This window comes from Microtus pennsylvanicus, chromosome 4 (genome assembly GCF_037038515.1).
Source record: "Microtus pennsylvanicus isolate mMicPen1 chromosome 4, mMicPen1.hap1, whole genome shotgun sequence".
NCBI lineage: Eukaryota > Metazoa > Chordata > Mammalia > Rodentia > Cricetidae > Microtus > Microtus pennsylvanicus.
Window position 1 is genome coordinate 70,854,644 of NC_134582.1, and position 24,100 is coordinate 70,878,743.

At 43.2% G+C, this 24,100-nt stretch overlaps 1 protein-coding gene across 1 annotated transcript in view; it reads right to left on the reverse strand.

The window, feature by feature from the left end:
- Window positions 1–2,871: 2,871 nt before the first annotated feature.
- Colec12 (collectin subfamily member 12) overlaps window positions 2,872–24,100 on the reverse strand; it is a 195,858-nt gene continuing 174,629 nt past the window's right edge. Inside the window, exons 4-10 of the mRNA XM_075969338.1 lie at window positions 23,766–23,864; window positions 20,878–21,924; window positions 11,229–11,717; window positions 10,301–10,437; window positions 9,050–9,159; window positions 4,788–4,933; window positions 2,872–3,463 (exon numbers count right to left, since the gene is read on the reverse strand). Coding sequence (XP_075825453.1) covers window positions 3,444–3,463; window positions 4,788–4,933; window positions 9,050–9,159; window positions 10,301–10,437; window positions 11,229–11,717; window positions 20,878–21,924; window positions 23,766–23,864 — 2,048 coding nt within the window. The 3' untranslated portion in view covers window positions 2,872–3,443. The remainder of the gene's footprint in view (window positions 3,464–4,787; window positions 4,934–9,049; window positions 9,160–10,300; window positions 10,438–11,228; window positions 11,718–20,877; window positions 21,925–23,765; window positions 23,865–24,100) is intronic.

Below are 24,100 nucleotides of genomic sequence, written 5' to 3' on the forward strand. Positions count from 1 at the left end.
CTTTTGCAGGTTTTCTTTTTAAAAGATGTCCTAGATTTCAGGCCTGTCTGAAACATGGCTGGAGAGGATTTTCCTTCACTCTGCTGACTGTTTTCTCCAGTCTACTTTTTTATTTCATATATTTTTAGGGGTCAATGTCTGTGGTTATAACAGCATCCCTATTTGTTATGCAATGCAGAGTCATGAGTGATAGAAACTAACAGGGCTTTCCCAATGATGGCATTTGACCCTTATTCAAAGTCTTCTCCTTACAGTGCTGGGGATGAAGTGAGTCTTGTGTAGGCTCTCTGCCATTGAGCTATACCCCTGCCCAAGCAGCAAACCTTAATTAACACTTGAAAAACAGGACGTGTAAAGAACTTAGTCTGTAAATATTCCTAAATGTGAAGACTGCTTGAGTCCAGTGCCTGTCTTCCATCTCAGACCTCCGCAATTTAAGTGCAGATAACACTGGGGCCTAGTAGCTTGTCTAAACCACACAGAGAGTATAGTGAGGTGTACAGATAGGTACACTGAGGATGTTTTCCCCGGCCATGGAAACAACATGATCTCAGGCATGCAACATTAGTTCATGGGGCTATATGTGTGAAATTACACTCTATGTATGTTACACCGTTTTACCAGGAAGACCTTTGGGAGGTGAGAATAATAGTAGTGGATAGAATTTAAGTTCCTCACTTGAACACTTCCACAGTGGACTCTCGAGAGGCAAGATAAGGAGTGCAAGGTAGTTTTAGGCTCACGGGGGAAGGTTCTTTGCCAGGTCAACAAATGGCCAGAAGTTTACTTTTGCATTTCATTCAGCATATGTATTAGTTATATTTTTGGAACTGAACTTAGGAAAAACAGACTTTGCAAGTGGCATAGAGTGGGTTTCTATCTTGCATCACTTGCTGCTTTTGACTGAGGTGGTGCCTTAGCCTCATGTCTGCTCTGGTGTAGGTCTGACAGAGCCTGTTCACACATCAGCCAAAAACCAGTGCCTTCCATACATCTAGATTCAGGTGCTCTGTTCTTCCTGACAGATGTTTCTCCATCACCCTTGCTCCACAAAAACAGAACAAAAGCACATCCCGAGTCAACATTTTATATTATGTCACAGGCAGTGGCTGGTGGAGGGCTCATGGCACAGTCTACTTGAATGGCATCAAGATGTTCTCAGGCTTGAATTCCAGTACCAAAATGTGCAAGGGTATTTCTAGATGCTTTATACGATTCACTGTTCTGAATAAATAACACACACTCACACGTGTGCAATGCACACGCACACATGCACCACATGCATACATACACACACATACACACACATACACACGCATACATACATACATACACATACACACACACATACATACACACACGCATACATACACATGCACCCACACGCATACACACACACATACACACACATGCACCCACACGCATACACACACATGCACCCACACGCATACATACACACACACATGCACCCACACGCACACATACACACATACACATGCACCCACACGCATACATACACACATACACACATGCATACATACACATACACACATACATACACACACATGCACCCACACGCACACACACACATGCACCCACACGCACACATACACACACATACATACACGCACCCACACGCATACATACACATACACACATACATACACACACATGCACCCACACGCATACACACACACACATGCACCCACACGCATACACACACATGCACCCACACGCATACATACACACACATGCACCCACACGCACACATACACACACATGCACCCACACGCACACATACACACATGGACAGATGAAATCTACTTGATTGTTTTTCCTTGGTTTCCTAGGGTATCATTCACTGATTTACTCAATTCCTCAAACTTTCTGTTATACTTCTCATCCATTTCTATAAGGACGTTTTTTATATGCTGTTTAAGGGCCTCTATCACTTTCATTAAGTCAGTTTTTTCTACTTCTTCTTGATTAAGGTGTTTATGTCCTTCTGTTGTGAGGTCGCTGGGTTCTGGTGGTTTCATGTTGTTTTTCAATTGTTGGGTGAATTCTTGCCTTGGCGCCTGCCCATCTTTTCCTCCGAATGCTCCCCTATGGATCTTCCTTTACAGGATCAGGTCTTCTTGCCCACTGATGTACCTTCCCAGTGATGTCACTCCCCAGTGATGTTTCTCCTGGTGTCCAGATCGGATCTCTGTGCTGCTTGGGTGGCTCACAAACAAAGCGCCCACCTTGCTTGCTGCAGGCAGGCTATGGAGACAAAGGAGCTACCGCCCTCCCCTTTGCCCTCCGCTTTGGGTTCGGTCCCAGCGCCCAAGCAGGCTGAGCTGGGAGGTGCTATGCCGCCAAAGAAGGGAGGGAGGGAGGGAGACAGGGGGTGGGGGGATCTGGATGTAAGGCTGGATGGGATAGGAAGAGAGAGGAGGTATCGGGCAGTATAGCCCCTGTAGGATGACCAGGAAGTGTAGGAGGGCTGAGGAACGTCTGAGTTCCCTGTTCCCGGCTGCCGCAGCACTCACTCACCACAATGATGTTTCACCTGGTGCCCAGATCAAAACTCCATGCTGCTTGTGTAGCTCGCAAACAAAGGGCCTACCCTGCTTGCTGCAGGCAGGCTATGGAGACAAAGGAGCTACCGCCCTCCCCTTTGCCCTCCCGATTCGGGTTCGGTCCCAGCGCCCGAGCAGGCTGAGCTGGGAGGTGCTATGCCGCCAAAGAAGGGAGGGAGGGAGGGAGGGAGACAGGGGCTGGGGGGATCTGGATGTAAGGCTGGACGGGATAGGAAGAGAGAGGAGGTATCGGGCAGTATAGCCCCTGTAGGATGACCAGGAAGTGTAGGAGGCGACAGATGAAATCTAAAGAGAAACTCCATGAGATTTTATTAGTACCATTATTGTATTCTTTGGCTTTATGTATTATATAGGTAAAATTAAAAAAGGAAAATGATTGTAAGAGGGAAATATTCTGTACAAAAATACAATGTTTTAAAAGCTCTTTAAGTATATTTCATATCATTACTAAAAGGTGGCCTATATATCTGTACGTCTGCATATTCTTCCTACCTTTGGGATTTCAGAAATGCACGGTTTACACAGAGCCTGGAACTCAACAACCATGATAGTCTTTTTCTGATTGGAGCATTCCACATTCAGGAATATATAATTTCCATAAAATGTATGGTTAATGGCTGAGAAAAATCTATGTGATTCGGTCCATTTGCACACTGGAAATCAATGTATCAACTTGGGGGAGCATTTTAGCTCCCTAGTCCTTGGGTCATAGTGCAGTAGTGTGTCCATTTGTTTTCAATAACTGGTTTCAGTGTTTTCTCCATCCAATCTGGTGAGAAAGTGATGGAATTAGAAAGGAGTCTCCTTCACCTTTTGGAGGCTTCTGAAAACATGTTCCTGCTGTTACATCACACTGTGTTATAATGTGGATGACGGTACTATAAGAGAAAAATAATGATAGGTGTTAATTTGGTTTGAGGAATACATTTTTTTATCACTTAAAACAGGAGGAGTCTTTAGGAAAGACATCATTCAAAGAAGAATATTGGGAAGTTTTTCTTCAGATTAAGTAAAAGTTATATTTCATTTGAAGGGCCAAGTCTAGGGAGTACTGTTCCCTACTCAACTCCCTCATGAGCAAACAAGATAAACATACAGTGTCTGGTTGTTATCGTCAACTGTAATCCCATGTTTAGCAATCTGTGCTTCTCCCTGCAGCTAAGCAAACAGTGTGTTCCTTATTTGATTGCTATCCCTAGCACTCACACTATTTAAAACATCAAAAGTACTCAGTACCTATCTTGAATGTGTATATGAGTAATTTGAATCCCAGTACTTCCAGAAATAATGGGAACAAAGTCTAATTAGGTTTCTTTTTACCCCTAATTAACAAAATTAGCTTTATTGAACCCTAATGCACAAATTTATGAAGATTACTGATGAAAGTAAACTTCAGTTGACCTTAGCATATTTCTTTCTTTTTAATTTTATTTTTATAATTGAATATGAGTGCTTTGCCAGCATGTATGTCTTTGCACCACAGGCCTGGTGCCTGCCAAAGCCAGAAGAGGGCATCAGATCCAGCGGAACTGGAGTTACAGATGGCTGTGAGCCACCATGTGGGTGTGCAAATCAAACCAGGGTCCTGTGCATGTCCTATAGTCCCCTTAGTATATTTTCAAAGTTGTGTCATAAGGTCCAAAAATTGCTACCCACATTCTTAGCATTCCTTTCCCATCCTTCATCTGCCACCCTGCTCTCAAGAGGGTCATGTAGTAAATGAAGTTTTAGATAGCATCTTATGAAGCCAAGGCGAATTGCCACAGAATTCTTTGACATAAGCATGTTGAAGACATGCAGACCATAGCCATCCACTGTCCTAGCACAAAGAATGACCTATACTAAATGTTCAGTTAAGTACTGTAGATTAACTGGTTCAATTCAGTTAGGTACTGTAGATTAACTGGTTGAATTCAGTTAAGTACTGTAGAATAACTGGTTGAATTGGTAGGATGTGGATGTCTACATTCCCCAAAAACATCACATTGGAGCCAAACGAATAATTAATAATAATTAATTGGCAATATTATAAACTGGTGAGTCACTGTTTCTCCATGGAGGTTGATAATCCTGCTGCTAAGGCAGCAGAAGTAGGTTGGAAACTCAGACCCGAGAGCATGTATTTAGAGACTTTCTTGCCACCTCTCCCCTTTTACAAGACCAGAGCCCTTTAGCTCCATCGTAAGCCATGAGGCTGCTTACCTGCCTCCCTTTCCTTCTCACAGATGAAGTTATTGATTTCATCACACTGGAAGTCATTCCACTGCCCAGCATAAATCAGCCCAGCACAGTCTTCTCCTGGCCCGTGGCCATTGCCCCAGTTGTCTGGCTGTCCAGCTTTCCAGTTTCTTTTAACAAAACAGAAAAGGGGTGTTATCGACACAGTATGCAGAGGTTTTGTTTGCTTAAGAACACCAGAGGATTGCAAAAGCATAAACCCGAAGCATACCATTTGTTGCGGAATGAACAGGCATCATTTAGAAAGCAGAGCACACTTTCATTTAGCTGTTTGCAGAGGAATGTGAAGTGTAGCTTGGCCGTAAAGACATCAACCCAGTGAGCCTCATATTACTGCAGAGGGGATGAGTCCTTTGACATAGTGGGATGAATGGCTTTTAGCTTTGTCCAGCAATGTGGATTTCTGGGCATGGATCTATAGTTGAGCAGGGATAATATGTACTCTTGGGATATCTCACACAAACGTATATGCACATAGCTCTTGTGAGACTACACAGGGACTGTGGACATTGGTGTGTCTTGTCTCTGATATGTCTAAGGGTTGGGAAGAGAAAGTGAGAGCATATTGATGCACATTTACAGAAACCACAACCACAAACAATTGGCTGTGGCTGTGGCTCAGCTGGACTTGGCTGACAGCTTCAGAAAACAGTAATTTAATATTACTGAAAATTACTCAAGCATTTCTCTACTTCTTTTGGGAAAGAACTTTTCATTTCATTTATCACACACACACACACACACACACACACACGATACTGAGAGATACACTAGAGAGCACACACATGTGCTATAGTGTATGTGAAACTGAGAGAACAACTTGAGATAACCAGTTCTCTCCTTCCACCATGTGGGTCACAGAAACAAATTCAGGTCATCAGAATTGGTGGCTGTTCTCTTTAATATACATTTTATTCAAGTCTACCAGTAATGATGAAAGGGAACAATTCTGATTTTATTTATATGATTTGATATCTCTGATTCCCAATTGTATAATGATGTATTTGATAGTCTTGATTTTTCAGTTAATTGTAAAAACTGTATGTGTACACACATACATGCATGCATCTACACCCAAATAAACCCATGTGTATGGTTTATTTGGACTAGAGGACTTGCTTAATTCAATTCTCTTTTGTTTTCTTTTACACCATTTAAAGTCATATAGGTAAGAAGGGCTGAGAACTTACTAATTAAACAGAAAGGGAGCCTTTCTCAACTGGGTTCCTCAGATCCTCAGAATTCTTTATAGAGTTATCAAGGATTTCCTTGTGACTAAAGGCAGCACAAACTCTGTGGTGTCCAGAATAAGTGGGAGACAGTCCTATAGAATGAGCACCTGGGGTCCCAGGGCATCTCTGGAAAAGCTAAAATCCCATGGGACAGCCAGAACTATATCGAGAGACACTGTCTCAAAACAAAACAACAAAAGCACTTAAATAATTTCAAAAGGGCATATGCATCTGCTTTGGAGAAAAAGGGTAAAAGGAAAGTTGTGTACTAATTCCCACGCCAGGCAAGGCCTGGGATGGTACCAGAGCCACTAGCTTCTGGTACTAGAGATGTTTAAGATGAGTGGTGGCAGTCCTTCCTGTAATTTTGGTAGAACTCAGCCATGAAGCCCCTGGTCCTGGGTTGTTTCTGCTAGGAGACTTTGATGGCCATGTGAACCCCATTTGTTAGAGCCTGCTCAGCCTACCCATTTCTTCTTAAGCCTTAGTGACTTGTTTGTTTCTTGACACGAGTCCATTCTTCAGCTTTTGGTTTGTTGGTGTACAGTTGTTCATAGTAACGGTTCACAGTGGTCTCCAATGACTGTGGATCTAGAAACCACTGCTAGCGGGAGGAGGAGGGGAGTGGGGAGAATGGTTCCATGCTTGAAGGCCTCATGATGCAAGAAGAGGAGGGCAAAGGCTAATTCAAGTATCTGAGAAAGCATTTATATACGGTTGGGAGACCCTGATATGCTGAAGGCTCTTTCCATTGCTTTTTCTTTTCCCCTGGGACAGGACTTTTCTGTGTAACAGCCCTGGCTAGCCTGGAACTCACTCTGTAGACCAGGCTGGCTAGAACTCACAGAGATCCACCTGCCTCTGCCTCTCCAGTGCTGGGATTAAAGGTGTGCGCCACCACTGCCTGACAAGCCTGCTTCCATTCCTAAGCCATGACAGGGAATATTCTTGTAAGATGCTGTGTGTGGATCTCTAACTAAGATCCTGCACAATGTACAAATTCTAGGCATAATATTCCCCAACACAGTAGCATTTTACTATGATAACAATCACGACTGTGTCAACAACAGAAATAACACCAATACCCACAGCCAGTATTTCTCTAGTTCTTCCCAGGTGACAAGCTTTATATTAAATCCCCCCCCCCCCGCCCGTGTATGTGTTAGGAAATCACATTTAAGCGGTATTAATATAGTCCCTTTGTCAAATTCATTTTATACACGGGGACATGAAGATTTTATGTGACTGAGGTAACTCATAGGGTGTCAGGTCCAGGCAGGCCTGAACCCAGTGCTTATCCTGTATCTCCCCTCTGGATGGGACCAGCCCTTTCTCTAGTTTATGCAGTGTTTATGACTATTATTATGTCAAACTAAGTTACCCTTTGGTCACTGAAATCTCATAAAATGTCTGCTTAATTTATCCTTACTTTTAGAATTTGATTCTGGGGAGTTTTCCATGTATACATATATTCCTATGGGTAGAAAAGGAGACACAGAGACTTTGTAGTGGCGAGAGTACAGGAGCCCTCTCATTCCTAGAGGCTCCAGGGTGACTGTGGTTGTGATGTCATACCTCTCAGGAACCAGGAACCAATACTAGTGCTTTCCTCCCCATTCACAAAGTTCTTTCTAGATCCCAGGCAAAGGAGCAAAGGGTCACCTTTGAAAGATGGAGCACTTAGCAATATTCCAGCTCAGTCAATCCCACATGAACCAATAAAGTTTAAGTTTGAATTTCGTAGTCAAACTAAATGTTTCTTCGCATTTATGGCAGTGAGAAAAGTGGGGAGCATCTCTCACCTCATTAAAAAAGATATCCTGACTTTCTTGACTGCCAAAGAAAGAGCTTTGCCTTTTTCCTTACAAACCTCTGCCTCCCAGTCTTCCTCCAAGCAATCACAGCACCAAGTTTACACATCAACACGCACAGCTGTGTGGAGTCTTGTATACAGCATCCCTACCACACTGGGTGCTTCCCTGAGTGCCACTGTCTCCCAGAGGCAGGCACAAGAGAGCAGGCAGAGAGAAGGCTGGCAGACAAACACAGGTGTACCTACTCAGCTTTGGGGCAGACCTAAAATCCTCAGATGGTCCACTTAGGAATTTGTCCACATTTTACCTCTTTTGGAGATGGCCTTTGATTTTACCTACTTTCTCTCATGTTCTTCACGTGGGGAGATTAAAAGTATAGAACTGTAAGGTACAGTGATACAGGTCTGAGCTAGCACTTCAGTGCTGAAGGCAGAACATTTTAAGTTCCAGGCCAGTGTGGATCACATATGTAGTACGGCCCTGCTCAGACCTGGCTGTTCCTATACATATTTGAGACTATGTGGCCTCTCTGTCCATCATCTCAGTCCCTGTGCAACTCTTCAGCTACCTCTAGTCTTACCTCAGTGCATAGAGACTACCTCAAACTGGACTCCTCCCCCATGGCACAGTAGCTTCCTGTGATGTGCTGCTATTTGCCTGACTTGTTTGTCTCCAGCAAACTGAAGGCCCCACAGAGATTCCCGTTAATAGGTCCTCTACTTTTTCTCCAGAAGAAGCAAGCATGTTTTGAGAAAAGAGGTAAAATTTGAGTTGGTATAGTTTAGTCAGCTTTTAACCTGTCAAGGGTGAACATTATCAGATCCTCTGTGCGGTGCACTTGGATTTCCTATGATTAGGAGATCTACAGCCTTGGAGGAGGTCAGAAGCCTAATCAAGGCTGGGACTTCCCAGTACTCATAAATATGTTTGGGTGAACACTGACATTCGGAAAGGCTTTGGGCTTCATTATCCTTTCTCTTAATACCCAAAGATGACACTTTGTCAGAAGGGCCCTACTTGACAGCATAGTGACTGTCCACCAGGCTTCCCTATTGGGAATAGAAACTAGTACCAGCAACATAGGCCCTTGAGAGGATGGGATAGGATAAAAGGTCATTAAGGGAGAAGTTGTAGGAAATCAGGAAAGAGTGAACACAGTCTAGAAATTTTGAGAACTCACTTGTAGTCAACAGGCGTCCCATCTAGCCATTTCCACTCGTTTTCGTTCTCCGAGTCTGTGAGGCCGATCCAGTGGCTATCTCTCCCCACTGTCTGTTTTTTTATCCATTGCTGAAATAGAAGTCAGGAAGGTTTGTTTATTGTTAGCCCACACAAAGAAAGTCTTGTTTTTTTGGTAAAATTGACAAAAGGCAGTTCTCAGAGTTTTTAATAGCCCTTGCAGTACATTTTGTATTATGTTTATTTTGTGGGCACTGTTTTCAGGGGCTTTGACCTTCTGGGTCAAGTTTAACAAGTGATAGTAATGTTCTTAGAGTTTCTAAGGATGACTGCTGAGTGTCCTGTTTCCCAGCAACCACCCATCCATGAGCTTCTACCAAAACTGATGTATCAAAGACAAGTTGCTGAGCAGTTGTTTGGGCCCTGGTCCAACTGCTGATTTTCTTATGCTTCCTCAGTTACTAAAAAAACCCAGATTTCAGGGTTGTGTCTGATGGAGATGGTTGTCAGTCAAGTCTTAGCTCTTCTTTTGCCTTTTGCCTTGTGAGAAGAAGCAGTGTACACGCCTATATTCCCATCCTTGAGGAATGGATTCAGGGAGACAGTCATAGGTTGTAGGCCAGCTTGGCTTATACTACAAATTCCAGACCAGCTAGGATAACATAGCAAGGCTTTGTTTTAAAAAACCAAGGGGGAGAGGATGGCAATTATAAGGTTTATATTGCAGGGTTGTTATGAGGTTTAAAAGGGGGGCTTGCACACAATAGGGGCTTAATAAAGGGCCACTATCATTGTCACACACAGGCCTTTACCAATTTCTGAATCAACAAATCTGGTTTGTGGCCCTCACCACAAGCCAGCGCGCGCGCTCTCTCTCTCTCTCTCTCTCTCTCTCTCTCTCTCTCTCTCTCTCTCTCTCTCTCTCTCTCTCTTTCTCTCTCTCTCCCTCCCCTCTTTCTCCTGTGTGTGTGTGTGTGTGTGTGTGTGTGTGTGTGTGTAATGGCAACTCTCCCTTCACTTTTCTACTATACTGAAATTCTCCAGAACGCCACCAGGAGGCGCTATATATCCATAGGCTTAAGCATCCTGACAGTGCCTATGCTCTAGTCCCAGTCACGCCTGCAAACTGCAGCCTTCCTTGTTTATGAGGCATGGATTTTGATCTCTTTGACTCCCTAGGATGCATGCAATTTCCAGGTATAACTGATCTCTAAATTATAATATTCTCCAACCAAGTGTGCAGCTAACATACCTGTTCCTCCCTTGAGTTTATGAAAGCAAGATGTGACGACTTGTCTTCACAGAAAAGCTTAGCATCCTCAAAAATTTCTTTTTCCATCGAAAAATAGTAGCATTTATTTGTGAAGTTCTTCCAGTGAGGGGGGCAGCCTAGAAATGCAAAGTTTTTACATAATTGATTTAAAAAACACAGAAAGCACTCTTCATTTCCTCAGCTGTGTTTTAAGATACCAAAGGGACAGTGTCATGCCAATGGAAGCCTGGCATCCCTGGGCGGAACCTGTAAACTGTAGAGGACACAGTAGTAAAAACTATACTACAACCTGTAAAGGTTTGACTGGGCTTTTGTTTTTTTTCTGCACCAGGATCAGACTTTATAATGGCAAAATGAAGAAAGTGGTATCGGCTCTGATATTGCCAGTCTTGGATCAGCTACAGCCTACAAACTAGTGCATACAAGTGTTCAGATCCAAAGTTCAAGTCCTGGGTCAGCGTGGCAACCCACAAGGCTCAGTTCCTAACTAATACAGAGTTTTGCAAAAGACTTAAAGGGATGCAAAGGCACCACAACACCTTCTTAAGTAAAACCTGAGTGTGGGCATTGCCAAAGAAACATTGTCTGCACACTGGGAGAGTTAACTGGTGGACAGTCTGTTTCTAGGGGGGAAGACGGTCCGAGAGTAACCAGTGCAGGATGTCTGGAAGGAAGTGTTTGGGGTGCATGTGTCTTCTCAGGGCCTGGCTTACCTAAGTGACTAGAGACCTGATAATATCTGGGCATAGACTCGGGACCTGAGTGACAGCAGTGAGGAATCAAAGGGGACACACAGGGCCCCTGATGCTAAGTGTAACTAGGGGACACATGAAGGTTAGTTTAGCCAAGCATACACACCGCCCTGTTTCTTCCCCAACACTGGCTGAAAGGGGCCATTCGGACTTACCATTGGTCTCTGATGCTGGAGTTGGCACGTTCTGCAGAGCCAAGGGTTCCATTGCTCCTAAGGGGCCTGGGGGGCCAGGTGGCCCTTTGGGCCCAGGTATGCCTGGCACCCCTGGCAAGCCTGGTAGTCCCCGAGGTCCAGGTACACCAGGCTCGCCCACAGTACCCTGCAGTCCTTGGAAGCCAGGAGGGCCCTGGGGTCCAGGGAGTCCATCCTTGCCTGGTGGACCTGGTGGACCTGGGTCTCCATTAGGCCCTTGAGGGCCAGGCTTCCCTGGGGATCCACGGGATCCTTTGGAGCCCTGTGAGCCTTTGGATCCTTTGCTGCCACGCTCTCCAGGGGGGCCTACTGGTCCAATTGGGCCTCTCTCACCCGCAGGGCCAGGAGGACCAGGTTCTCCCTTCTCTCCTTTCTGTCCCTTGTTGCCAGTTGGTCCAGGTGGTCCTTGAGATCCTCTGTCGCCTTTTGGACCCCTGGGACCAGGAGGACCTAAAACATAAAAACGAATATATGAAGTCTGTTGTGAGGGTATATTTGCTTATATAGCCTACAATAAAAAATTTAACACATAAACATAGGCATTAAGGAGTGCTTACTATTTATAATGTATTGTTAGCTTCAAGGAGTAAGACAGAGTAAGAATCAGTTCACCCAACATCTTCCTCTGGCCTCCATATGTGTGCATAGCTGTGCATACATGTGAATACACTACACACACACTACATACATGCCTACAAAAACAAAAAGATTAAGACACAGAGATAACCAGGTGAACACACAAGGAGGAGATGGCCATCTGCAGTCTAAGGAGAGAGGCCTTGGAAGAAACCAACCTCACCAAGACCTTGACTGCATAGCGATGAGGACAAAAATCTGTTGTTCCGGCTGGTTTAAGTCCATGCAAAGCAATACAATGATGTACTGGTTTATTTTTGTTTTTAATTAATAAGCCTTTCTGTTCACAGCATTTATGATGTAACTAATGGTGTTCACTGATAAGATCCACGATGATACTGGCACTAACATACTTGTCACTAACAGAAAAGGCATGCATTTCTCTCTTTTTTTCTATGAATTTGGTCTTTGGTTTCCTAAGCCCATCTAGACCTCACTTTATCTGGCAGCTTTACTTAGGACTTTTACCAAATGCACTTGCCTTACTGCCAAATCACAGAATTCTAACATCATCATTCTGTGTTAGGAGACATCAGAAGTAAGAGACTTCTGGGTAATGGTGACCTGCCTTGTGTTACCTCATTCCAAGAAGTAAGACTTCCCAGCCTATGTGTTAGGTGGATCCTGGGTCCATCCATGGAATGGCTGTAGAGACCTGCTTTTCTAAGTCTGACATTTAAGAGTGGGTCCACTGATCCCTTCTGCAATCTGAGTTTTCGTCTCTGAGCACATTATCCAACCCATGCCACTGAGGGATGACTAGAAAGGCCTTTTACTTCCATCTGTATCTCCTTAAAGTAAGTTAGTGCCTGTCTGGGCAAAATGGCATCATAGAGACTTATACTGGGGAAGGTGCCAGAGAGTTCCCTGGATTGGGTGTATTATTGTAAAGTTCTAATTTAACAGGCACATAATATATAACTTCTCAACCATGTGTTTCCTTCATAATATATGTTAAACCTCAGGAAATCCACAAAATGAAGATCTGTTAGAAAATCTACTCACTTTAGTAACACTTTATTATCCTTCTTTTCTAAACTTTGATCCAGTGATTAGTTTCTCAACTCCTCACTCTAGGGTTTGATACTCTACTGTAAGCTTCAGGAAATGAGTTTATCTGCAAGGATGGTGCGGCTCTTCAGCCTCATCTCTCAGCTCAGTTAGACTTCTTCTGAGTCTTCCCCAGCTCCAAGGGCACACAGCTCATACCTAAATCTAAGATCTCACTCATATGGGGTAGCAGCTTTTTATTGCTTATTATTTCTGGGTAGGATGTTTATAGAGTCTAAATGACCCCAATTCCCCAACTGGACATGGCTGAATGTCCTCAACTAATACACACATAGACAGACACTGACTTTTTTCCCTCCAAGAGGGCATCAGACATGGGTTCCAGAGCCAGCACATAACACCAAGAGATGCTAGTTTCTAAATCACACAAAGGAAAGGAGTGGATATGGGTATGTGGTGCAAGTTTTTGCCTTTAATAAAAATCTCACTATCAATGGATTCCCAACTAGGTTAGTATAAAACCAAGTCTTTTCTTGTAAAGCACTGCACTTATCCACAACACACAGTTTTACAGCAAAATTAAGCTTAGTATCTGTGATTATGCACAAACTGGCAGGCACAGAATAGTGATGTTCTCAATCACAGCTGCCTTCACTTTGCAAAAACTGCCTAGGAGCAGGCACTCCCCAAGATGCTGAGTTACAAGATGTGTGCCCCATTGGTAAGAGGAGTCATATGATAAACTTTGATGACTAGACAAGCTAGATGTTTACTTTGCTTGTTGATTAAAAAATTGATAAAAAGAGCCAAAGCTAATTTAAAAGACTAGCATTGGCCCAGGAGATGTTTTTCTCTGAGATGCTGGTGTCAGTGTCAGCCTCTATAGCTGCTGAAATAAAAATAAAATAAAACAAGGAGCTGGGGACATGGCTATAAACGGCCAGCTGTGCAAGCCTGACAACCTGAGTTTGACCTCTGAAAACCATGTTCAAAGGCAGCTGCAGTGGCGTGAACGTGTAGTCACAGCTTTCGTGCAGTGACGTCAGTGGCAGAGAGGCAAGCACATCACCCAGAGGCTAACAGTCACACTAGTCAGTCACGACACAACCACAGAGGAAAAGGGAACCCTCCTCAACAGGATGGAGAGCAGGAACAGATTCCTGACTTCCCGTGGAAGCTGTGGCACGTTTGTACCTGTATGCAGGCACACATATATACATATAAATAAACAAAAACTAAATGTTACCTGTTCCTACTCCCCCCCTCACACACACACATAAAATGAGAAAGTAGAGCCGGATGGTGGTGGAGCACACTTTTAATCCCAGCACTCAGGAGGCAGAGGCAGGCGGATCTCTGTGAGGTCGAGGTCAGCCTGGTCTACAAGAGCTAGTTCCAGGACAGGCTCCAAAGCTACAGAGAAATCCTGTCTCGAAAATCAAAAAATGAAAAACAAACAAGTAAACTAACTAAAAAACAAAACAAAAAGGGAAATATTTATGAGTATGGATTCAGAAACTTGAATGTCGAGTCAAGAGTGTTGTATTGTGTGGAGGCACATGGATGGCAGCGCAGAGTGCAATTTCAAGGCTGAGTGGGTTCTCTGACTTGAGATGTTGAATTGCCAGGATACAGGCAAAGCTATCACAACCTCTCCAAGTGCATGCAGACAACTAACAGCAGGGTCTGAGCAATGCTTCATTTGCTCTGTCACCTTGTGGCTCCCAGACATCAAAGACTTAGGGGCTTTAAGATACTGAATCCTTGGACGTTAGATTTTTTTTTTATCACTGTCCCCTTTCTGCTTTGGCATATCAATTGCAGACTTTGAGAAGTGCCATCTGCTCCTGGATCCTGCTAGAGCCAGTTTTAAACATGACTTCCAACAAAACTTCTATGTGATATGAAGTAGAGACAAGGCCTAAGTTTTGTCTGTCATCCATATTCTTGGAGACATGATGTTAAGAACCCAGGGTGACACAGTGCTTGGGGGTCGAAAGCAGGACTGCCACAAATTTGAGGCAGTGGTAGGCTACACATTATTTCCAGTTTATCCTGGGACACAGTATAAGATTCTGTCACAACAACAACAAAGAACCCTAGTAGAAGACTAGAAGATAGACTAGGTAGAAATAATAAAGATACAATAATGCAGCTTTCTTCTTATAAAAAAACTACTTTGATTGGAATTAACTGAATTTATTAATCACCTATGTGTTAACTTTCTGTTACTATAGCAAAATGCTTGAGATCATCAACTTAAAAAGAAGAAATATTTTATTTTAGCTTTTGGTTTTGGAGGGTTTGGTCCATGACTAACTGGATGGATATCTTGCTTTTGGGCCTTTGGCTGGTAGCACATTGAAGTTGGGAAACCTATGGAGTAAACGATTTACTTTATGGCTGAGATTAAAAAAGAAACTGGCATCTCACAACAAAATCCCTTTAAGGTCAGGGGCCAAATACTTCCTGCCAGGCCCTACCTCTTCAACATTCTACCACTTCCCCAAAACAGCGAGGACTAAGCCTTCAAAACACAGGCCACTGGGGAACATTCTGGATCTAAACTATAGCAGTGTGTAATAAGCAACTGTTGACTTAGTTTTCTACCACTTCCCCAAAACAGCGAGGACTAAGCCTTCAAAACACAGGCCACTGGGGAACATTCTGGATCTAAACTATAGCAGTGTGTAATAAGCAACTGTTGACTTAGTTTTACCAAGGTGAAAAAAAACATGTGAAAATTAAAAACGAAAGAAAACAGATAGTTTGGCATGGTGGCACATGTCTTTAATCCCAGCACTTGCACGCAGGTCTCTGTGAGTTAAAGGTCAGCTTGGTCTATACAGTGAGTTCCAATACAGCCAGGGCTATGTAGCAAAGCCCTGTCTCAAAACAAAACAACCACAATGACAATCCCAAAAATAAAATAATAATAAAAGTATATGATAATAATATAATAATAAATAATAAAAAAGCAATAGATACTATTTGACAATCTTTCTGAAGAATCATCCTGAACTTGAGAGTTGACTTCTAGTTCATGCTAACTTCTTGTTCACAGAGAAGGGTATATTTAACCCACGGTTTTTCACCAAGTGACAACATCTGCTTCATAAACTTCCAGCTTCCCTCAAGGATGCCGAAGACACATTCTGGCTAGGGTTAGTGTAGCATGAGGGAGAGAATAGGAAGGCCCTGTGAGAACCTAAGGCCTCATATTCCATCTGCCCTGAACGTGGCATTGTTTCTGGATCTTCCAGCCTTGCTACTTACCCTGCAGAGCTTAGTTCAAGGGTCAACTCCTTATCCAAAAATCAACTGCTGGAAGTAAATTCTTCATCTTTTCAACCTTGCCAAATGTGTTGCTCTCTGAAGTCAGCATAGGTACCAGGCTACCGTTTGGGGAAGCCTGAGCCTGGGAACTGGCACTGCTATCACTTGCCAGCTGTTTGAAGTTGGAACCGTTATTTGGGCTTTCTATGTTTTAGACCCCTCTCCTGCAAAAGGAGAACACTAATGTTTCCCACCTTAAGGAGATACAACTATGAATATGGACCATTTATTTGAAGGCTCAGCAGCATGACCAGTACCCGAGTGTGATTCACCTTCAGGTAAGGCTCCAGAAGCCAGCAGGAAGGACTTATGGACTCAATGCCACATTAACCCTGTGTGCTGTGAGACCTCTCTTTATGCACACAACACTGTTTTGTTGCCACTGAAATGTGTTGGCTGTAGGAATAGCACAGGGGAAATCTTCCCTAGGAATTGAATCCACCATCACACAGGTGCTATTTCTAACCCAAGCTAGGCACCTCACTCCATACTTGCTCCTACCTCAACTGAGTCCTCAAAGACTGAAAGGTGCACACAGATGAGGGGAAAGTTCCCGGAGAAACAATTTGGTACTCAAATGCTGTCTCATTTCATACTCATGAAACTTTACTATCTCAGGAGGGCTGAGGGGAAAACATCAGATTATGTAGAAGGTACAAATGCTACGGGCAGGGCCTAGCCTGGAGAGGAACAGCTCTGGGGAGAGCAGAAACTTCCAGTACGGCAGTCTGCAAGCAATGCCCTCTGTGTATGGAACCTGGTATAAAAATCTTCATGTTATTTGTAATCAAAGGAAAAGAGGCTCCTTAACAAGAGTTTTGGTTGATAACTGTTATTGCCAAAGGCCAATATATGACTACCTACTTTTTCCCTTTTATCATGTTATTTTATATTTTTTAATATTTATTTATTTATTTATCTATCTATTTCTTTATTATGTATACAATGTTCTATCTGTGTGTATGCCTGTAGGCCAGAAGAGGGCACCAAACCTCATTACAGATGGTTGTGAGCCACCATGTGGTTGCTGGGAATTGAACTCAGGACCTTTGGAAGAGCAGGCAATGCTCTTAACCACTGAGCCATCTCTCCAGCCCTATTTTATTTTTTAATACGGGGTCTTCCATGTAGCCTAAGATGGCCTTGAACATTCAGTCCTAACTACCTTGGCCTCCTGAATGCTGGGATTATAGACATGTATCACTTCAGTTTCTGCATCTTGTTGAGGGTGCTTCAGGTGGCTGACCAATTAGCACATGACCTCATTAAAGGCGTGTTAACAGACTTTCTTGGAAATTATCAAAATATTTTGAACTCACAGAGGCAGAACTCACATAAACCATAAACCAACTTAGCAGCTTCTCCATGTTTATGGAAAGAGGAAGCGGATGGGATGAAGTGGGCATGTGTAGAAGGAAGCATGTGCATCCAGAATCAGGGTGCTTTCTCAGTCTCTTGTTATCTTAGTACCTGCTTGGGACTGCTGTTCTGGAGGGCAACTGAATACAGTTAGCTATGCTGACAGAGGAGGGTTAGACTTTCAGACTTGCCTGAGCTATATAGTTAGATCCTGTCCCCCACAAAAGAGTGGGGATCTGTTGGGTCTTGTCTACCAGAGAGCAGGATCTTAGCAGATCTAAAAGGCTCTGTTCCATTGGTGCCGACATGGTGCTGTTCCCAGGCTCAGGTTCTGCGTGGTTCTATCATCTTTACATACTGTGGAAGTTTTGTGTTACTAACAGAATTGTTGAAAAGGGTCCTGCCCTCTCTCACCTGTCACAAACAGGTGCTTTTTATAGTTAATCATTCAACAAATGTGGCAGATGCTCCTTAAGGTGACCACCAGCGATGGATACTGTGGTAGTTTGAATGCAATTGGCCCCATAAGTTCATGGGGAGAGGCACTATTTGGAGGTGTGGCCTTCTGAGGGAAGGGCGTCACTGTGGAGGAAGGTTTTGAGGTCTCATATATGCTTAAGCTTCGCTCAGTGTAATACTGAGATCACTTCCTGTTGCCTGCAATATGTTGAACTCTTAGCTACTTCTCCACCACCAAATCTGTCTGCATGCCACCATGCGCCTACCAGGATAATAGACTGGACCTCTGAACTCTATGCTGCCACCTCAATTAAATGTTTTTCCTTATAAGAGTTGTTGTAGTCATGGTGTTTCTTTATAGCAACGGAAATCCTAAGACACATGCCCTAGGTGTCACTTTCTCTTTAGTATGACTTATGGGACTTGCTTCAAACCAATAACACATGGCAAACATGACAGAAAGTCACTTCATTAATAGGTCATGACATTAAAGGCTCCATCTTGGCAGACTAGACAGAGACAGGCTTCTTGCCGACTTTGCAGAAACTGAGCTATTATGACATGGCTGCCTGGCCAAGAACATGTCACCTTCCAGGAGCTGAGGGTATTCCTCAGATGACAACTCTTATGTTCAAGACAACAAATAGTGCCAAGAGCCTGAGGTGACATGGAAATCTACATCTTCCCAAAACAGTTTCTGATAAAGTCACAAGTCCTTAGGGAGCTGGCAGCATGGGAAGGCCCCAAACAGATGGCCCACTGCATTGCACCAAGACTCTGGCTAACAGAAACTGGGAGATGTTCTGTGTGTTTGGCTTTACCTTACTCAGGTATCTAACCAGAAAACGATTACTATCAATGTATCCACCCAAATGTGCTGCAATTCACCTGTTTTTCTACATTTTTCTTAACAGTGTCAATGCCCAATGCCTTGGTAAAATCCGGACATGTTGTTTCCATTCTACAAGTTTAACTAATCTGTCAGTGTAAGGAAATAAGATTAGGCCACTTGCCTCTTTTTTAGTGGACTCATTGTGATAGCGACTTTCCTGAAAGCTCACAAATTATCTTCCTCTATTCCTCTCTTAAACTTTTCTCAGGCTTAAAAGTAGACCCAACTAAATATAATGTGTTAAGTCTACCTTTTATACCCATTCTAAAAGTCAAGAATATGATTACTTGTCACTCATCTTTGGAGGCTTTAAAATTCTCTTGAGGTTAAGTTACCAAAGGGGAAGCATCTGCCTGGTCTTCTTTGTGTGCCTTAGATAACTGAGCACAGCATCCAGTATCTGGCCTTCTTTGTAAGCCTTAGATAACTGAGCACAGCATCCAGTAGTACTTTTGCATTAAAACCTATGATGGCAGTTATTGTTGGAAATCAGTCTGGATCCAAGTCATTACTTCTACAGCATGGATGCCTGGATGACAGTAAAGTTCATTTTCTATGGTAGTGACACCTTTTCCATTTTCTGTGAACTCACAGTTACTGTGACAATTGTAGGAACCAGCCATGATAAGCTAAATAGAAACAGACAACCCAAAGGAAGTTCTTTACTTCTAAACATTATCACCTGCTAGAGTAGAACTCGGCCATCGATAAGTTTAATAGAGGCCTGAGTCTCAGTAGTTTACCCTGAAGCAGGAAGGATCATTACCTGAGCACCACCCAATAACAGACCATCCAAAGGAAATGCATAATGTTCCAAGTTCCAACCACTGTAGATAGGATCACCTGCCAGCACACACTCACCAGGACACCCTTAGACAAATGCCAGTCAATCAGGGGTCCTGGACCTCAGAAACCCCTCACCCCTACCTTTACTACTATAAAAACCCAGCTCTAACTGAGCTCTGGGCTCTTCGTTTATTCCAATACATTGGACATGCGGAGAGATCGAGTTTACAAACTTACATAAAACAAAGACTCTTTGCTTTTACATATGGGACTGGGTCTCCTTGTTGGTTTTTGGGGGACTTCATGGATTTGGGCATAACAATAATCTTTCTACCCTTCTACTGGTGAAATGTATAAATAGGAATACCTTAGTTGTAGCCTGAAGACCTGGATGAATTAATCTTGTTTTCACAGGAGCTCAACATATACAGGCACTGAAATAGCTCAGATGTTGAGAAAATCCAAAATCTTTAGTACAATAAACTACGTAATCACACATATATACACCACCCTTCCAGATATGGAGCTTAGCTCTCCTCCTGCTGACTTACACATCAAGAATGGAACATGGCAGAAGGAGGTGTTGTGTAACACAGGCTAGCTTCACCCTCTTAATGTGGACAAGAATGCAGACCTTCGCTCCTGTTCCTCCTGTCTTTGTCTCTTTAGTGTTGGGATTACAGGCACTACTGCTAAGAGTGTATGACTTCTGAGGTGAAGTTACAAAGTGGTTTTCATTTTCCTCTCTTCACTGGACCACTTCAGAGAAAGGCAGCTTCCCTATTGTGACATCACTAAGAAAATTCACTTGGTGATGAACTGAGGTTCCTGCCGAGGACCATGTACGACATGTTAGAAGTAGATGCCCCACACCTACTAAGCCTTCAAATGACTGTCGCCTCAGCTAACACCTTAAGTGCAAACACACACACACACACACACACACACACACACACACACACACACACACACAAAATAAAAGGACCAGTCAGGACCAGTCTACGAAGCTGCTTCTGAATTCCCAATCCACAAAACCTGTTACATATTATATATTTGTTTTAAATTGTCAAGGTTTAGAATAATTTGTTTTGCAGCAAAAGATAACTGACACAAACCCAAATTTACACTTACCTTGTAGAATTGTAAAATTTTTGATGAGCTGACCATGCTTTGAGTCAACCAGCTTCATCTCTTCCATAATCACTGATAAGTTGGCCACTTCAGTGTCTAACCTTGACCTCATCATGTCTTGCTGCGTCCTGAGAGAAACAGAATCTAAACGGATATTGACCAGTGTGTTATTCAAGGAGGTCAGGTCATCAGTGTGTTTAGTTAAGGTATCTGTGCAAGTGGTCCTGACTTCATTCAGGTTGCTGGTCAGCGTCCGCAGGTGATGGGCCGTGTAGCTAATATTGCTAATGATATTCACAATATCTGTCTCAAAGACCTGAAAGCGTTCCTCTAGTTGGCTGAACTTGATGGTTGTCCTGTTCTCTGCATCCTTGTGTAAGTCCTGAAGGTCTTTCAGGTTCTGTTCATTGGTCTGTGAGATAGTGGTGATGTTGTCCATCTGACTTGTGAATGAGCTGAGCTGGCTATTCATCTCCTCCAGGGTGTCATTGTTGGCTTTGGCCAGGACAGAGTTGTTGGCAGCCAATGTCTGCATGCTCTGCACTTTCTCCTTTAGCCAATCTGTGTCCTTCTTGGCTTGAAGGAAAACTTGCTGCAAACTTTGGAAGTCATTCTTAATTCGCTGGATGGCTTGGCTTGTGTCGTCCACAGAGCGCTGCAGATTAGTGATAAGGTTCCTCTGCTGTACTTGGGTCAGGTTCAGGTTGTTGAGGTTCATGATAACCATGCTCTGAGAATACATTTGGTTCTGCAGATTGCCCTGGAGCACACTGGTATCTTGTTGCAGATTTGTGACATAGCCATTATATGCCTGGAGGGTTTTGTTGACAGTGGTGATGAGGAAAGAATTATTCTGCAGAGTTTCTTTCAGTTGACTCTGCCTGTCCTCCAATGAATCACCACTTGCCTGTAACTTCTCCAGTGTATCTTTGTTCTTGCTTGTTTTTTCTGTGATCTCCTGAAGCTGTTGACGCAGATCCAGAATATCTGATCTGAAGGTAGAAAGTTCTGAGTTGGTGCTTATAGCTTTCTTCCCAGTTTGGTCCCCTGGAATAAGAGATGTTTGTTACTTAGACTGGTGGTAGAGAGATGTTTAGTTGAGGCCAGAGACCCAGATATCAGCCAAAGAGATGGCTCAATGGATAAAGGCGTTTACTGGCAGATTTGACAACCTGAATTAGTTCCCTGAGCCTACATAGTGGAGGAAGAGAGCAGATGCCCATAAGTCATCGGTTCTCTGACCACTACATGCATGCTGTGACATGTGTGTGCCTCCCACCAAACAAACAAAAATAAAAATAATCTTTTAAAAAGATCCCATATACTTAAATGGTAGTACTGTCTTTTAGATGTAAAATCTGTGGTACATGCAGGTTAGGCTGTATATTACTGAGAATCTACTTAAAATGGGGCTTTAGAATCAGCAAAGGGGTTCAGCATAGGACTTACAAACTTGGGTGGACACTTTTTTCAAAGACAGAGGGCGATTTACCAGATTCTAGGATAGCAGGCAGGGTGTACTTATAAGAAAACAATCTTACAGATTTACCAAAATTCTTTATACTCAGCAGGTATTTAATAACTTGGATGCTAGAAATTACTGACAATTTTCAAAAGCAGAATCATATTCATAGAATCTTAGACACCATTTAAACCAAAATTCATTTTTTTTAATAAGTGAAAATAAACATCAATAGACCAAACAGGCTCTGATGTGGGAGTCTTCTGTTTTGAGTTGATTTCATTGGTTAATTAATAAAGAAACTGCTTGGCCTGATAGGTTAGAACATAGGTGGGTGGAGTAAACAGAACAGAATGCTGGGAGGAAGTGAGGCAGATGCCATGCCTCTCCTCTCCAGGGCAGATGCGATGAAGCAAGCCGCCAGGTCAGACACGCTGAATCTTTCCCGGTAAGACTGGTGCTACACAGATTACTAAATATGGGTTAGGCAAGATGTGAGAATTAGCCATTAAGAGGCTAGAACTAATGGGCCAAGCAGTGTATAAAAGAATACGGTTTCTGTGTAATTATTTTGGGGCATAAGCTAGCCAGGCGGCTGGGAGCTGGGTGTCAGGAACGCAGCCCGCAGCTCCCTTCAACAAGTCTAGAATCTTTTACATTAAAAGTTACGAGGCTGGAGAGATGGCTTAGCAGTTAAGAGCACTGGCTGATCATCCAGAGGACCAGGGTTCAATCCCCAGCATCCACATGGTATCTCACAACTGTCTGTTATTTCCAGTTCCAGGAAATCTGATACCTTCACACCAGCACACATAAATAAAAAGCTTTAAAAAAGTTAAGTCTGTGGGCATAGTTTAATCCCAGCATTCTGGAGGTAGAGGCAGGAGAATCTCTGAGTTTGAGGCCTACCTGATCTACACAGAGAATTAATTCCCAACAATGTGCCTATACAGTTTAAAATAATTCAAATTAGTATTTTCTGAGCAGTTGACCAGAGAATCTCTGGTAGATGCTACTTAACGGCTCTTTTCCATCAGGATTGGATGTAGATTTTATATGATGCATGAGATTTTCAAGGTGGGCGTCCTTACCTTTAAAAATGGAAATATTCAGCCAGGCAGTGGTGGCACACACCTTTAATCCCAGCACTCAGAAGGCAGAGGCAGGCAAATCTCTGTGAGTTTGAAGCCAGCCTGGTCTACAAGAGCTAGCTCCAGGACAGGCTCCAAAGCTACAGAGAAACCCTGTCTCGAAAAATCAAAACCAACCCCCCTCATGAAAATATTAGAATTAAATGGCAAGTAAAGACACAGCATGCAGCAATAAAAACCCTAAACGCATTACCATTCTGAAAAATTGTTATCACTCATACAGATGACATACAGTGGAGCCCTCCTTTCAATGACTCTCTCTTGCTGTAGTTTACCTAATTTTTTCAGGTCACTTTCCACTGCAGTGAGCTTGTCATTGTAAGTCTGGCGAGATGTCTCCATGCCACCTGTGACATTGTCCATTTTCTCTACAACTAAGATTTGGGAAAAGAACAGATTAGTTGACTTATCTGCTCGCGCTTGTTTTTCAATTCTAAGATGAGTTAATTTCATTACAGAAGAAAGCAGATTTAAAATGAGAAGCTGAGATCAAATATGGAGGAGACTGTGTGGTAGCGTGAATATAATTGGCCCCCCATAAGCTCATGGGGAGTGGCACTATTAGGAGGTGTGGCTTTGTTGGAGTAGGTGTGGCCTTATTGGAGAAGTG